Source organism: Oryctolagus cuniculus, chromosome 1 (assembly GCF_051225735.1).
Source record: "Oryctolagus cuniculus isolate XC-2025 breed Fujian yellow rabbit chromosome 1, ASM5122573v1, whole genome shotgun sequence".
NCBI lineage: Eukaryota > Metazoa > Chordata > Mammalia > Lagomorpha > Leporidae > Oryctolagus > Oryctolagus cuniculus.
The window spans coordinates 9,825,867-9,838,933 of record NC_142867.1 but is presented as its reverse complement, the minus strand read 5'-3'; the positions used below and the strand labels follow the sequence as shown (position 1 = coordinate 9,838,933).

Here is a 13,067-nt window from a genome sequence, read left to right as displayed (position 1 = left end):
ATCTTTCATAATGGACTTGGTAATGAATCATGCATTATAATCAGTGAATCATTTGTGAGATATCAAATTGTGTTCCTAAAAATCTGTTACACACTTATTTATTAAACACTTTGTTTTTGACCTTATATAAAGATAGGAAGTGTACAGTTGTGACCTCAAAGAACACGGTTTAAGGGATCTATATCAGGAGAGAGCTGCATATGTATGTATATGTGGTCATGGGAATTAGAACATCCTGGGAAATGCAGAGACTAAGAAAGCGGAACAAGCTATAGATTGTCTTTATTGTGGAATCAGGGATGAATAAGATGTTTCAATTCAGAGTGATTGAGGCAGATCATAGAGGAGGAGAGTCCATAGGGAGCAAAGGCCTCAAGAAGAAAACTGTGAGATTTGTAAAAAAGCCAAGCTATTGTTCATGTAGCTCAGTAGAAGGAGTCAAGGCCACAAGAATGAAGCTGAGCTGTCATGTGAGGTCCCTTAGAATAAATCTAAGAAGGTAAACAGAGAATAGAGTTGAGAGCAGTCTCTGGAGCCTGGACACCTGGCTTATCCAGGAAATTTCCAAGGGTCATGGGGCAAGATGGTCATATGTTCTGGTCTGTCCATGTGAGTACAATGCAACACGTCCAGTATTGGAATGGATGTCTCCATAGAGAAATTTGCGGGGACACTGGGGACTGACTATCTCAAGGTGGGCTGCCCAGTGTCTTCCCAGGGCCAAGTATGGTAGTCGAGGGAAGTTCCTGGTGTAGGAAAGGACTTGGTGATTTGAACATCAGATATCTTGCTGCCAACTAAGATATCTCCCCAACAAACAGCCATCCCAAGTTTTCTGTTCTGTACAAGCTTTTCTCTACCCCAATTAAAAGCTTTGCAAAGTGCTAAAGAGGACAAGATTTAAATTCAAAGATATGAGATTGATTTCCCAGCAGTCCTGGTAGGTGAGCATAGAAGCAATTTTATAAAATGTAGAGGAAAAAAATATGAGTTATCCTGTCCCTAAATATGTATAGTGATAAAGACATACACCCCTAATCTTGATAAATAAAATACTTGAAGACCATCTAAACGTGAGAATAACTCTTTTTGCAGGTTTTTGTGCAGATGCATGAATCACTGAGAAAAGTCTCTTGAATAATGATGCTACTTCATGCCACACATGGCAAGACCTTTCAAATACCAAAAGGCATTTATCTGACTGTATATCATGTCTTCCATGAGCTGATGGCCTGTTCAAATGAACTCTTACTACATATTTAATTTCCCCTAAGATATAAGCTCAGCTCCTCTATGGTATTATCTGTAATTTACAGTTGCTCAAATATTTTGTCCTAGCAAGTGGCCAGTAAATACTTGTCACAAAATTGTGAAACATTGGAGGACAGCAGACTACTCCAGTTTCTGTGCTTCATTTGGGGACAAAAGGCAAAGTCACACTCTCTGGAGGCAAAAGTATTAGACCAGCAGTATTAATATTCCAAGCTTTCTGGCTCTCATTTTTTTTTTTTTTTGACAGGCAGAGTGGATAGTGAGAGAGAGAGACAGAGAGAAAGGTCTTCCTTTTGCTGTTGGTTCACCCTCCAATGGCCGCGGCTGGCACGCTGTGGCCGGCGCACTGCGCCGATCCGATGGCAGGAGCCAGGTGCTTCTCCTGGTCTCCCATGGGGTGCAGGGCCCAAGCACCTGGGCCATTCTCCACTGCACTCCCTGGCCATAGCAGAGAGCTGGCCTGGAAGAGGGGCAACCAGGAAAGAATCCGGCGCCCCGACCGGGACTAGAACCCCGTATGCTGGCGCCGCTAGGTGGAGGATTAGCCTATTGAGCAGCGGCGCTGGCCTCTCCTTATTCTTTACATAAATACTGGTGGGTCTTTTCTCGGCCAAGTTACTGTTTTTTGATTCTCCCCAGAGAATGATCACTATCAGATGTCCTGAAAAAACGTGGCAGTTAAAAAACATAGCTTTTACTTTTTAAGATTGAATTATTTATTTGAAAGTCAGAATTACTAAGAGGGAAGGAGGGAGTTGGAAGGGAGGGAGGGAGAGAGAGAGGAAGAGAGACAGAGAGAGACAGAGAGAGAGAGAGAGAGAGAGAGAAGAGAAGAGGAGAAGAGAGGAGAAAAGAGAAGAGAAGAGCACAGAAGAGAAGAATATCTTCCATTTACTGATTCATTCCCTAAATGGCCACAATGGCTAGGGCTGGGCCAGGCCTGAGCCAGGAGCCAGGAGCTTCATCCAGTTCTCTATGTGGGTGGAGGGGCCCAAGCACTTGGCCATCATTTGCTGCTTTCCCAGGCACATTAGCAGGTAGCTGGGCTGGAAGTGGAGCAGCTGGGTCTCTCTTGGCAAGCGCTGAAGATGGTGTCTTAACTTGCTATACCACAGTACTGACCCTAAACATAGCTTCTTTAATGGAGGCATTTGCAGCTGATGTGGGATATTTTTTCAAATGAATGAGAAGCACTTGAAGGTGCACCTGACCCAGCAGGTGTTGGGGCGGATACATAAGGACTGGGACACCAAGCAGAGCCCCATTATGTCCAAGGTAAGAACATTGTCAAAGTTGTGCTTTGGAATGAATGTCACCAGTCATAGGTAAATTTCATGAACACACACATATAAGTTCATGTCTTTCTATTCTATGCACTGAGTAAATAACTGTGTTCTTGGCAACTTATGCTTCAACTGAATAATAGAAAGAAAAAAGTCACAATCAATCCAGAGAGCAAATAATGCATCCATGGATAATTAAGAACTGACTCATTTCTCTGACTCTGTGATTCATTTTGTTGTTTTTCTGGCTCTTATTACCTTCTCATTGTTCCTAATTAAACTGTTGTTTGCTGTCATATATTGTTCTTCTGTCCTCTTTTTGACCCCAAGACATCCACTTTCCTTGCCTTCCTGAATATGTCAGGGTAAATAATGAAATTATAAATTACATTAAAATAAAAGTTGATGTTTTTATTTGGGTGCAGAATGGATTGCAAAGTGGGATAAGGGAGGTTCAGGCAGACATTTAGCTGATTGAACCATTGCTTTTCTGAGAAACATGATCCTGTTTTTCTTTAAGATTTATTTTATTTGTTTGAAATGCAGAGTTACAGAGAGGCAGAGGCAGAGAGAGGGAGAGATCTTCCATCTGCTGGTTCACTCCCCGATGGCTGCAATGGCTGGATCTGGGCCGATTTGAAGCCAGGAGCCAGGAATTTCTTCTGCGTCTCCCACATGGGTGTAGGGGCCCAAGGACTTGGGCCATCTACTACTGCTTTCCCAGGCCATAGCAGAGAGCTGGAGCCGGGACTTGAAGTGGCAGCCACATGGGATGCTGACACTGCACGTGGCAGCTTCACCTGCTATACCACGGCGTCTGCCCCTGGGTTTTTATATGGCAATGAAAAAACAGGTACACATAACTCAGCATACTTTGGAGATAATGAGCTGGACTGAAACAATCCTGGCTTATTGGGGTGGTTGTAAATTTTGCAAGCCCAAAGTAATGTCAAGGTCTGGGGGCAAAGGGTCCACTCTAGAATTTATTGAGTCTTTTAAAGTATTTTTGGGTTCTGGACAATTGTTCTCTGATAGATTCACCTCCTGACATGATACCAGGGTGACAATTCATCCCTTTTAGTGAAATCTGTAATGTTCAGAAAATGCTTTTTTGTCTTATTTTGAAAATTTTGCAGTTATTTTGATTTTTGTATTGTCACCAATACCTTCTTCCCTCAGGTCTTTGTACCTTTTGTTCCATCTGTTTCAAATTCTGCCCCTCCCCCGGCTGATCTGCCCCTGGTTATTGCTGTTAATTTATCAAAACCACATCTAAAACAGCACCTACTCCTACAAGTTGCCATGAGCTGCATACAGGTGGTTGCCCTCATCAGTCAGTCTATTGCATCAATCCAGTTTTTTGGTTATGTTGTGTTTGATACAGCAATTAGCTCTTTCCAATACCTGTCATTTATTATTAGGTTGTTCTCTCCTTTCCTGCCTAGAAAGTGAGTTATACAAGAGCAAGGACCTGGTTTTTATTGGTCTTACAACTGAATATGCATCACACAGCACAGAGCCTAGCTCACACGTGAGGCTCCCTTGTCAGGTGAACAGCAAGGGCTGCATATGTTATTGAATGGAGTTGTCCAAGAGCAGGACATGGTCAGATGTTGCCTTCAGGATTCAAATCCATGTCTATGTGGGTCCAAATCTTATCACCATGCACCATTCACCACTGCCTGAGCAAACAGTTACTCTACTAATTTCACACCACCCTTTGAATCAGTGTAAGGGAAACTCTAAAAATCTAACAAAGAAAAAGCCAAAATTAATTTACAGGTTTATGAGTGAATTGGTAAAGTTAATTAAGTGAAATAATCCTTAAAACAGAGAAAAGCAAAGCAAAAACCAAACCATAACCTTTACTAACGTTTGCTGTTAGCAAGTTTTCCCTAAACTTAAGGCATTTTACTGCAAGTGTCTACGAGTGAGATAAGTCTGCCTCCCAGGGTAGGTGTGTGGTATTGCACATAGACCAACAAAAAACCAGCACAATGGACATAAAGGAAATTATGCTGTTCACACCTTGAAGAAGAAAAAAGAAGAGGAACAAGAACCACAGGTGGTGGTGGAGAAGACCACTATATAATAAATACAGCACAGATGACAATGCAACTTATAGTTTGTAATTTGCATTGTATTTTGAATTCATTCGCTGTGTACCATTGCTGCAGTCCCCATTGCTGTGTGCTATTACTGAAGTCCCATAATAGCCTTATGTTCAAACGTTTGTCTCCTTAGTTTTTGTAAACAGATCACAGATTGTCCTGGCTCTGGTTGGTCTACACTGTTGGTTTTTGATACAATGCCAGGTTGATCCTGTGACTCATTTCCTCATTCCTGGGAGGGATTAAAGTGGCTAGCTGGGGCATAAATAGAGAAGTTGTGAGTAGTCAGTCCAAAGTGTTTTCCTTCATCTCTGTCACGTACAAACTCACAGCTAACAACAGTTACCTCAACATGAAGCTGATTGTGGTCCTCATGCTGGCTGCCCTCCCTCTTTACTGCTATGCAGGTGAGTTCTGTGCAGGGAAGACTGCCTTTGGAATAGTGATTGTTACCAGGGCTACTGAAGATGACATTGATGTCTGGAATCCAAAGTACACGTCAGCTGTAGTTCAAAGGATTGCGATGCCATAGACGATAGGATCACCATTAATTCCAGATAATCCAAGAGGTAGTTTTCTCACAGGGTTTTTTCTGCATTGGACCTGCATGTAGTTTCTCATTTCCATTCAGTGGGTCCCAACATGGTCACAACTACTGTGATCACTGGAGTGGGTCTCAGGCTTGAGTACTGGGATTATGCATCTCAGTGAGGTACAGGAAAGATATTCATGATGGTCTTGTGACCTTGGAATCCAGATGGGTTTCCTGAAGGATACATCGATGAGTCACCTTCAATGTAGAAGGAAACAGGAAACCTCAGAGAGCAGACAGAGCCTGCAGTGTGAGATAACAGTGTCTAAATCAACTTGGGGACTACATAACACACATTTGTGGTGCTGACGTGAGCCCTCTCCGAAGACTCTTTTGCTCCTATTCCCTTTGTGTTCAGGGAAGTAGAACTCGGATCTGAGTTCTGACCTGGGAGGAGAACTCACACTTTCTGCCGTCTCTTCCCAACAACGAAGATTCAGTAAGAAGAAAATGTCCAGGCAGCAGAATCTGGTCAGCACAGTAACATCACATGTGTAGTGTAGTGAGCTCTGTGTAATTTACAAAGCTTGTTTAGATAGCCCACCTCATTGATTCCCAAAAATGGTACTGATTGCCCAAAATAGGACTTTTTCACTGTCAACTAGTTAGTAAATTGCAAAGCCAAAAGCAAAAATAGCTCATGTGAATCCAAGTCCTCATTTCTTTTCCCTCACCACAATGGTGGCAACATCAGATTCTTGGATGAACAAGTAGTTCTATTTTACATGCTATGTCGATACAGATAACAAGGTTAATGGAGTTAACAGACTATATTCTAGACTCAGTATATTTCTATGATATGGGAAGTCATACTTGACACTCTGAATAATTGTGAGGGGTGGTATGATGTTGAGCAAAGAAAGACCAAATGATGTTTAATATATTCTACCAAGTATGGACATCTAATTGCTTGAACTTCCTAATTAGGCAAGTTTGCATGGGATATAACTTTCATCTTCTGAGAGAGGGGTGGGGAAGGAGTAGACACTGCTTGGTGTAAACAGACACCCACAACCCAAGTTTACTCTCCTAAAGTTGAGAATTCTAGACATAACTATATTTTTTCTAGATCCATACTTATGGGAGTTGTGAGAAGATGACTAACATCATAGGTACACCACCAATTGTGTTAATATCTCTGGTAATGAGCCCATTTTCTCATGTTGTCTTCTAGGTTCTGGTTGCCCATTTGTGGAAAAGATGGTTAAAACGACACTTAATTCTAATGTGTCTACAGCTGAATACATAGACGTTCTCAAGAATTATATCAATGATGAACGCACTGAACTGGCTGTAGTAGAATTCAAAAACTGTTTTCTCTCACAGTCTGAGGAGACCCTGAGAAATGTTGTGGAGATGATGGTAATTTCGATTTCTTCTTATTTACTTTTTAAAATCACTCTCTGGGAATTAGCAGGCTCCAAGTTTCTTACGAATGAAGGCAAAGCCACAGATATATATGCTTTAAAAGTCATATAATTTAATTGTGTAGTGAGTCTAATGTCTTTCCTTAGGGAAGTCATTCAAGGTCTCAAGGTTGTTTTGTCACTTTACTTTGAGAATACTAAGTGAATAATAAATGCAAAAGGCAAGAGAGAGAAAAGAAAGCTCATAAAATGGCTTACCTATCTCTCAGTTCTCCAGAACACACACACACACACACACACACACACACACCCCTGAGCAGGAGCACACACACACACACACACACCTGAGCAGGAGCACTCACACACATGGACACATACATACAAACACAGGCACATATTTTCTATCAAGAATACAAATTCCTGATCTTTTAAAAATTTAAAATTTTCTTATAGAAGGTGAAGAAATTTCATGTATTTCATATATATAGATTTAGGAGTATAATGATATTTCCTACCCTACCCTACCTTCTGCCGACTCTCTAATTTCCCTTCTCCTTCCTTTCTTATTCTTTTTAAACAATTTTTACAATGATATATTTGCAGTTTGTTTTATAATCGTAAGATTAATCCTATACTAAGAAAAGAATTCAACAGATAGTAAGAAGAAAGTACTTTCCCTCAGCAACAGAGACAAGAGTTGTAAGCAATAGTCAATTCTCAATATTATATTAGTTACCCACTATATTAGTTACCACAGATCAAGGAAAACATATGATGTTAGTATTCTTGAGACTGGCTTATTTCACTAATGGTTTCTAGTTGCATATATTTTGTTGTGAAGGACAGGACTTCATTATTTTTATGGCTGAGTAGTATTCTATAGAGTATTTACACCAAATAAGGCATCAGCTGATGTGAATCTGGGTTGATTCCATATCATAGCTATTGTGAACTGAGCTGCAATAAACATGGGGGGTACAGATCACTCTTTCATATAATGATCCCATTTCTTTTGGATAAATTCCCAGGAATGGGATGACTGGATCATATGATAGATCTATTATAAGATTTCTGAGGAATATTCATATTATTTTCTATAATGGTTATATTAGTTTTATTCTCACCAACAGAGAATTAGGGTATGTTTTCCTTCACATCCTTGATATCATTTGTTGAGAAACTTCTTATTCTAGAAGCTGTCACTTATGTGAGTGATCAAGAAAGATCTTTAAGATCTTTCTTTAAGATCCCCTTAAAGAAACCTCATATCTTGGGCAGATGTTGTGGCACAGCTACTAAGCCTGTGCTTGAAATACCTGTATGCTACATCAGAATGTCTCAACTCCACTTCAGTTCCAGCTTCCTGCGATATAGCAGGTGATGACTCAAGTACTTGGATTTCTGCCATCCAAATAGGAGACATGGATGGAGTTCTGTGCTCCTAGGTTTGTCTTGGTCTGGCCTTGGCTGTTGTAGGCATTTGGGGAGTGAACCAGAAGGTAGAATATCTCTGTTGTTCTGTCTTTCAAATATAAATAAATATTAAAAGCACAAGTAGTTAAAATCATAATTCTTTATATAAAATTCAGAAAATAGCATTTACCTGGTATACTATGTACCTAATTCAAAGAATTTGGCATGTGCTTTTTTAATAAAAGAATTATTTTATTTATTTGAAAGACAGAGTTATAGATACTGGTTCACTCCCCAAGTGACTGCAATGGCCAGAGCTGAGCTCATCTGAAACCAGGAGTCAGGAGCTTCTTCTGGGTCTTCCACATGGGTGCAGGGACCCCAGGACTTGGGCCATCTTCCATTGCTTTTCTGGGCTATAGCAGAGAGCTGGATTGGATGAGGAGCAGCCGGGACTCAAACTGGCATCCATATGCTGGTGCTGCAGGCTGAGGCTTTAACCTGCTGCACCACAGTGCTGGCCTCTGGCATGTACTTTTAAAATATCAAATTTGTTAGCGCCCATGTTTGGAAATTTTGAAATCTTTCATTAAGCACCTAATTATGGGAATATAATGAGTGATGGGATTGTTTAAAACAAAAATCTATAATGTAACAATGAGTATTTCTCTCCAATTGTAAGTACATGTCAGTTTCTTTAGCATTGATTTAACATTCCAATATTCTATTTAAGGCATTACATGGAAGAAAACTTAGAAATATACCAACACCGTAAGAATAAAATGACCAGCACCTGCTCTTGAGGTTAAAGAATTGTTTTTAAATTTAAAGCCAAAGTAGATGATTCATTCCCGATGTCAAACTCCAATATGTTGTAGGGTACAAAGGTAATTGTGGAGACCTCAATTTGCTTTCAATGTTTCTGACTTTTAAGACCATAGAGGAACTTAAAATCACCACATCCTTTTATTAATGTTGAGAGTTTTAACAATCCTGTGTTGAAAGAATGCTGAGGGATCAATTAAAAATGGCAGGTTTTCAACAAGTGCTACCTCAAGCATATTTTTTTTATTTTTTTTATTTTTATTTTATTTTATTTTATTTTTTTGACAGGCAGAGTGGACAGTGAGAGAGAGAGACAGAGAGAAAGGTCTTCCTTTGCTGTTGGTTCACCCTCCAATGGCCGCCGCCGTTGCGCTGCGGCCGGCGCACCGCGCTGATCCGATGGCAGGAGCCAGGAGCCAGGTGCTTTTCCTGGTCTCCCATGGGGTGCAGGGCCCAAGCACCTGGGCCATCCTCCACTGCACTCCCTGGCCACAGCAGAGAGCTGGCCTGGAAGAGGGGCAACCGGGACAGAATCCGGCGCCCCAACCGGGACTAGAACCCGGTGTGCCGGCGCCGCTAGGCAGAGGATTAGCCTAGTGAGCCGCGGCGCCGGCCTACCTCAAGCATATTTATTGGATAAATTATTTCGAAGAACATGAGTTGGAGAAAGAAGTAGTAAAGGGTCCTCTGTTGGGGGAAAGGATCTGGCAATACACCTCTTTGTACCTCTTTGGCATCAGTGAATGGGTTTGGAACGATAGAATATGTCAGTAAATAATCTGATTCTACTTGCAGCACTGTCTTGGATGCTATACATTTGTTGGAAAAATGCAGGGAAAAAGTAGTAAGAAAAGTTTTGATTGTCAATATTTGAGTTTACAAGAGAGAGTTGAAAATCTAAGTGACATCTCTGTTTTTGCTTTCCAGGAAACAATATATAATAGCAAACTGTGTGTTCATTTTTAAGTTCCTACAAGACTTTTGGCTCAGAGGACTACAGACTACAGTGAGAATATGTTGATGCTATAAATTGCATGTTTCTTTCTAATTTTTCCTGCTTATCTACAAACTGCAAGACAATTGTTGAAACCTCAAATGCATTTTGATTTCAATAAACTGTAAAAAGCTAAAGGTTTTTTTTTTGTGATGGCATAAAAATGTAGGCTTTTGAGGGTCTTGGAGATCACACAACTGCGGACACACGCAGTTGCACACACCAACATTCACTGAGGAACTCAGAGTGCAGGACTGAACACTCTGAGAAGCACTTGATTCTTCACAGGGGGTAGTCAAGCATCGGGTCCCCGTTGTAACACTGCTTTCCTCCCTGCTTGCAAGCATCTTGTGCATCTCTGAGGTCCTCAGCCTTGGGATTCTTTTTTTTTTAGATTTATTTATTTTACTTGAAATAATTACACAGAGAGGAGAAGCAGAGAGAGAGAGAGAGAGAGAGAGGGAGAGAGAGAGAAGGAGGGGGGGGGAGAGAGAGAGAGGTCTTCCATCCGATGGTTCACTTTCCAATTGGCTGCAATGGCCGGAGCTACGCTGATCCCAAGCCAGGAGCCAGGAGCTTCCTCCAGGTCTCCCACATGGGTGCAAGAGCCCAAGGACTTGGGCCATCTTCTACTGCTTTCCCAGGCCATAGTAGAGCGCTGGACAGGATGCAGAGCAGCCAGGTCTAGAATTGGCACCCATATGGGATGCTGGCACTTCAGGCCAGGGCGTTAACCTACTGCGCCACAGTGTCGGCCCTGGAGATTCTGAGGTTGGGTTGTGCCCAGTCATGTGACAACCACAGTCTTTGTGTCCATTCTTTTTTTTTTTTTTTTTGACAGGCAGAGTGGACAGTGAGAGAGAGAGACAGAGAGAAAGGTCTTCCTTTTGCCGTTGGTTCACCCTCCAATGGCCGCCGCGGCCAGCGCGATGCGGCCGGCGCACCGCGCTGATCCGATGGCAGGAGCCAGGAGCCAGGTGCTTTTCCTGGTCTCCCATGGGGTGCAGGGCCCAGGCACCTGGGCCATCCTCCACTGCACTCCCTGGCCACAGCAGAGAGCTGGCCTGGAAGAGGGGCAACCGGGACAGAATCCGGTGCCCCGACCGGGACTAGAACCCGGTGTGCCGGCGCCGCAAGGCGGAGGATTAGCCTAGTGAGCCGCGGCGCCGGCCAGTCTTTGTGTCCATTCTGCGCCTGCTCATCATGGCTCATAGCTTATGAAAAGAAGAGAACAGGGGAAGGGATCCTGCAGAAATGATTTTGTGCTTTTCCTTTCCCAGCATAGTCTAGGGAATGTTATGCAGGAAAGGCAGGGCATAGCCAGTGCAGAAGAGCAGAGAATAACATGTGTGCAGGCAGGGATGCACAATTCTGACTGCAGAGCTAACACAGGTAAATAGGTTTAGGCAAATATTGAAATACACAGAAATAGAAGTGGCATCTGAAAGGAACCACTGCTCAAAGATTAAGGGAATTGGATGACAATTCCTGGGGGAAAGGAAGCTGTAATAAATGTGCTTTCTTTCTGAGTCCTTGTCAATGATGACAAGAATATATATGAAATGCTCTATCTACATGGATGATCAATTTCCGAAATAGTTTGTGATACAGGCAGTAAAAGGCATTAAATATAGAAACTAGAGAGCTATTTACCTATACAGTTTTCCCCCTTGTTAACATACAGCTAGGCTATGATTCCCAAGGGGTTTGGCCATATGAGTAAGTTCAGGTGCATGTTGGGGGGACTGACAGACTTCACCTACAGGCCTGGGCCATAAAACCTGCATTCTGTAATCTAGTCTCATCTGCCACCATCGGTATAGCTCCAGCAGAGCTTTAGAATGCTGAGGGATCCTATGCCACTCATTGGAAAGATTTGTGTTCCTGAATGGCCACACGGAGCCAAGAGTGTACCAAGGACAAGGCACTGAGACTGATCTGCTCCAGGTGGACTGACCCTGTAAAAATTACTTAGAACTTAGACTGATATTTTTTCAGAGAGGAGTACTTTATCACTGATGTTATTCAGAAAGATCAGCCCATGTTGATAATAAGGGGTACATTTTATTCTATTCTATTACTATTTTAAATCTCTGCAGATAATGTACCTTCACCTCCTTGCCATGGGAACCTTTCCCCTGTTCCATCCTCAGAACCCAACTATGTGTGGTAAACTCCTTTTCTTGTCCTGTAAACTATGATGGATAGAGATGTGAGGCATTGTAATAAACCATTGTTATAGAAAACACTGAGATAATCTAAAATGAGTAGAAGAATTAAGACATATGTATTTTTCAGAAACAAGGAAGATGATCAGAGACTCAGAAATATTGTTTGCATTTGAACCTAAAATGTTGTCTACTAGCGAAGTGATTGCCTCCACCACCCTCCCCTTAACCTCTGATATACAGTGGAACAAGCCTCCAGATGATGGGGTGTAGGGCAAAGAAGTGGGCTCAGGACTTGGCTTGGAGCTCAGTGCTGGGCCTGCCACAGTGAGACCCAGCACCAGATAAAGTCCATGGATCGTGTGTCTTTCCCCAGCCAGTGCTCACGGAGGGAGCTTCTACATCTTACTCAGCATCAGGCAGAGACCTGGGCCCTGCTGGCAGGGGCACATTTCAGTCTCTGTCAGCTTCTCATGGGCCTGGCTTGCACCCTCCAGATTTCACAGGGCCTGGTGATGGTGAGATGCAGGTGTGACCCACCTTCCTGTCAGCCTGGGCGACCATGGGCCTGCCTCCATCACCTTCCACCCAACTTCAGGAAGACAGTGAGTGGTAAGACTTCAACAGCAAGGAAGTAGGGCAAGAATGTGACCTTAAGGTTTTACCTTGGAGATTAGTGCCAGTCCCACCCTGATGAGACTCACACCAGATAGAGCACAAAGGTCTATATTCCCAGGTCATTTCTCACTTACACAGCCTTCATACTTGCTCTGGCATCAGGCCGAGACCTGTGTCCGTGGAAGACAAGCTTGTGTTTAGATTTACATCATCCATAGCCTTGCATGGGCTTACTGAGCATGGGCTTAGTACAAGATGCTGGAGGACTCAGTGGCTGCAACACCCATGTATGACATAGTTTAATGTCAGCCTGGACAACCAAGGGATTGCCTTCATTACCTCTCCCTCGACTTTTTGCAGGTAGCAAGAAATAAAATTCCCACTACTGGAGAATAGGGTATAAATGTGAGCACAGGACTATGTC

The 13,067-nt window shown here is 42.6% G+C and overlaps 1 protein-coding gene across 1 annotated transcript; it reads left to right on the top strand.

The window, feature by feature from the left end:
• Window positions 1-5,012: 5,012 nt before the first annotated feature.
• LOC100009480 (lipophilin CS) lies at window positions 5,013-9,990 on the top strand (the record flags this gene model as incomplete). The annotated part of the gene is given in 3 exon segments (NM_001082723.1): window positions 5,013-5,073; window positions 6,433-6,620; window positions 9,791-9,990. Coding segments are annotated over 3 exon segments (282 nt in total). The 3' UTR covers window positions 9,830-9,990.
• Window positions 9,991-13,067: the final 3,077 nt, after the last annotated feature.